Source organism: Egretta garzetta, unplaced genomic scaffold (genome assembly GCF_000687185.1).
Source record: "Egretta garzetta isolate BGI_Z169 unplaced genomic scaffold, ASM68718v1 scaffold235, whole genome shotgun sequence".
In the NCBI taxonomy this organism is placed as follows: domain Eukaryota; kingdom Metazoa; phylum Chordata; class Aves; order Pelecaniformes; family Ardeidae; genus Egretta; species Egretta garzetta.
The window spans coordinates 881439-882204 of NW_009259792.1; the positions used below are offsets into that span (position 1 = coordinate 881439).

A 766-nucleotide genomic window follows, 5' to 3' on the forward strand; every position below is an offset into this window, starting at 1 on the left:
CCTGCGTTTCCTGCGCGCCCACCAGCTAAAGGAGGAAGCGGCAGGGCAACCTCGTAGAAAAGCAGCGGCGAAGCTGCCAAACTCAAGTCCTAAACAGCCGCTCGGCCAGGCTTAAAACCCTTTCCAGCAGCTATTATTAGCAGCCAAGCACTTAAACCCGACCGCATCCCTCTCCTGCGATCCGGCAGCGACCTTTCGAAGCGCTTTCGCTTTACGGGATGTAAGTCCGATGGAGCTGGGCTACGGGACGGCTCCTCGGAGCGATGGAGGCGGAAGGGAGGTTTCTCCACGGGGATGAACGGAGCCGCTGGCTGCGAAGGGGAGCTGGGGGCAGAGTCGCGCGTTACTAGGAGCGGGCGCGTTTCCCCCTCGCCCCCCTTTTGGCGGGGGGTGTTTGGCGATGGTGCTGGGGTAAATGTCTGGTGGTGGCAGCGCTGTGTTTTGACGGGTGCGTGTCCATTGCCACGCGTGCCCAGCGGGGCAGAGCAGAAGAGCGGGCGGGCGGCGCGGTCCCTTAGGCGGCCAGGTCGAAGTCGTCGCGCTCCTGGTTGTAGTCGAGAACCTTCTGCCGGAGGCGGGAGGCGTCCACCCAGGTGACGAAGTCCTCCATGGCGCGGGGGACGAGGAGCGCGGGGTCGGTCACCACCTCGGGCCCCACGCGGACGTGCCCCTGCTCCACGAAGGTGACGGCGTGGCGCAGGTCCTGGGCCATCCGCAGCTTCACCAGCAGGCAGGGCAGCCGCCGGCGGGAGAAGGCGGGGGCGGA

At 66.2% G+C, this 766-nt stretch overlaps 1 protein-coding gene across 1 annotated transcript; it reads right to left on the bottom strand.

The window, feature by feature from the left end:
* Positions 1-54: 54 nt before the first annotated feature.
* IMP3 (IMP U3 small nucleolar ribonucleoprotein 3) lies at positions 55-760 on the bottom strand (the record flags this gene model as incomplete). The annotated part of the gene is made up of 1 exon (XM_009639637.2): positions 55-760. A coding segment is annotated over one exon (246 nt), but the record flags the coding sequence as incomplete, so codon positions are not given.
* Between the last annotated feature and the right edge of the window lie 6 nt (positions 761-766).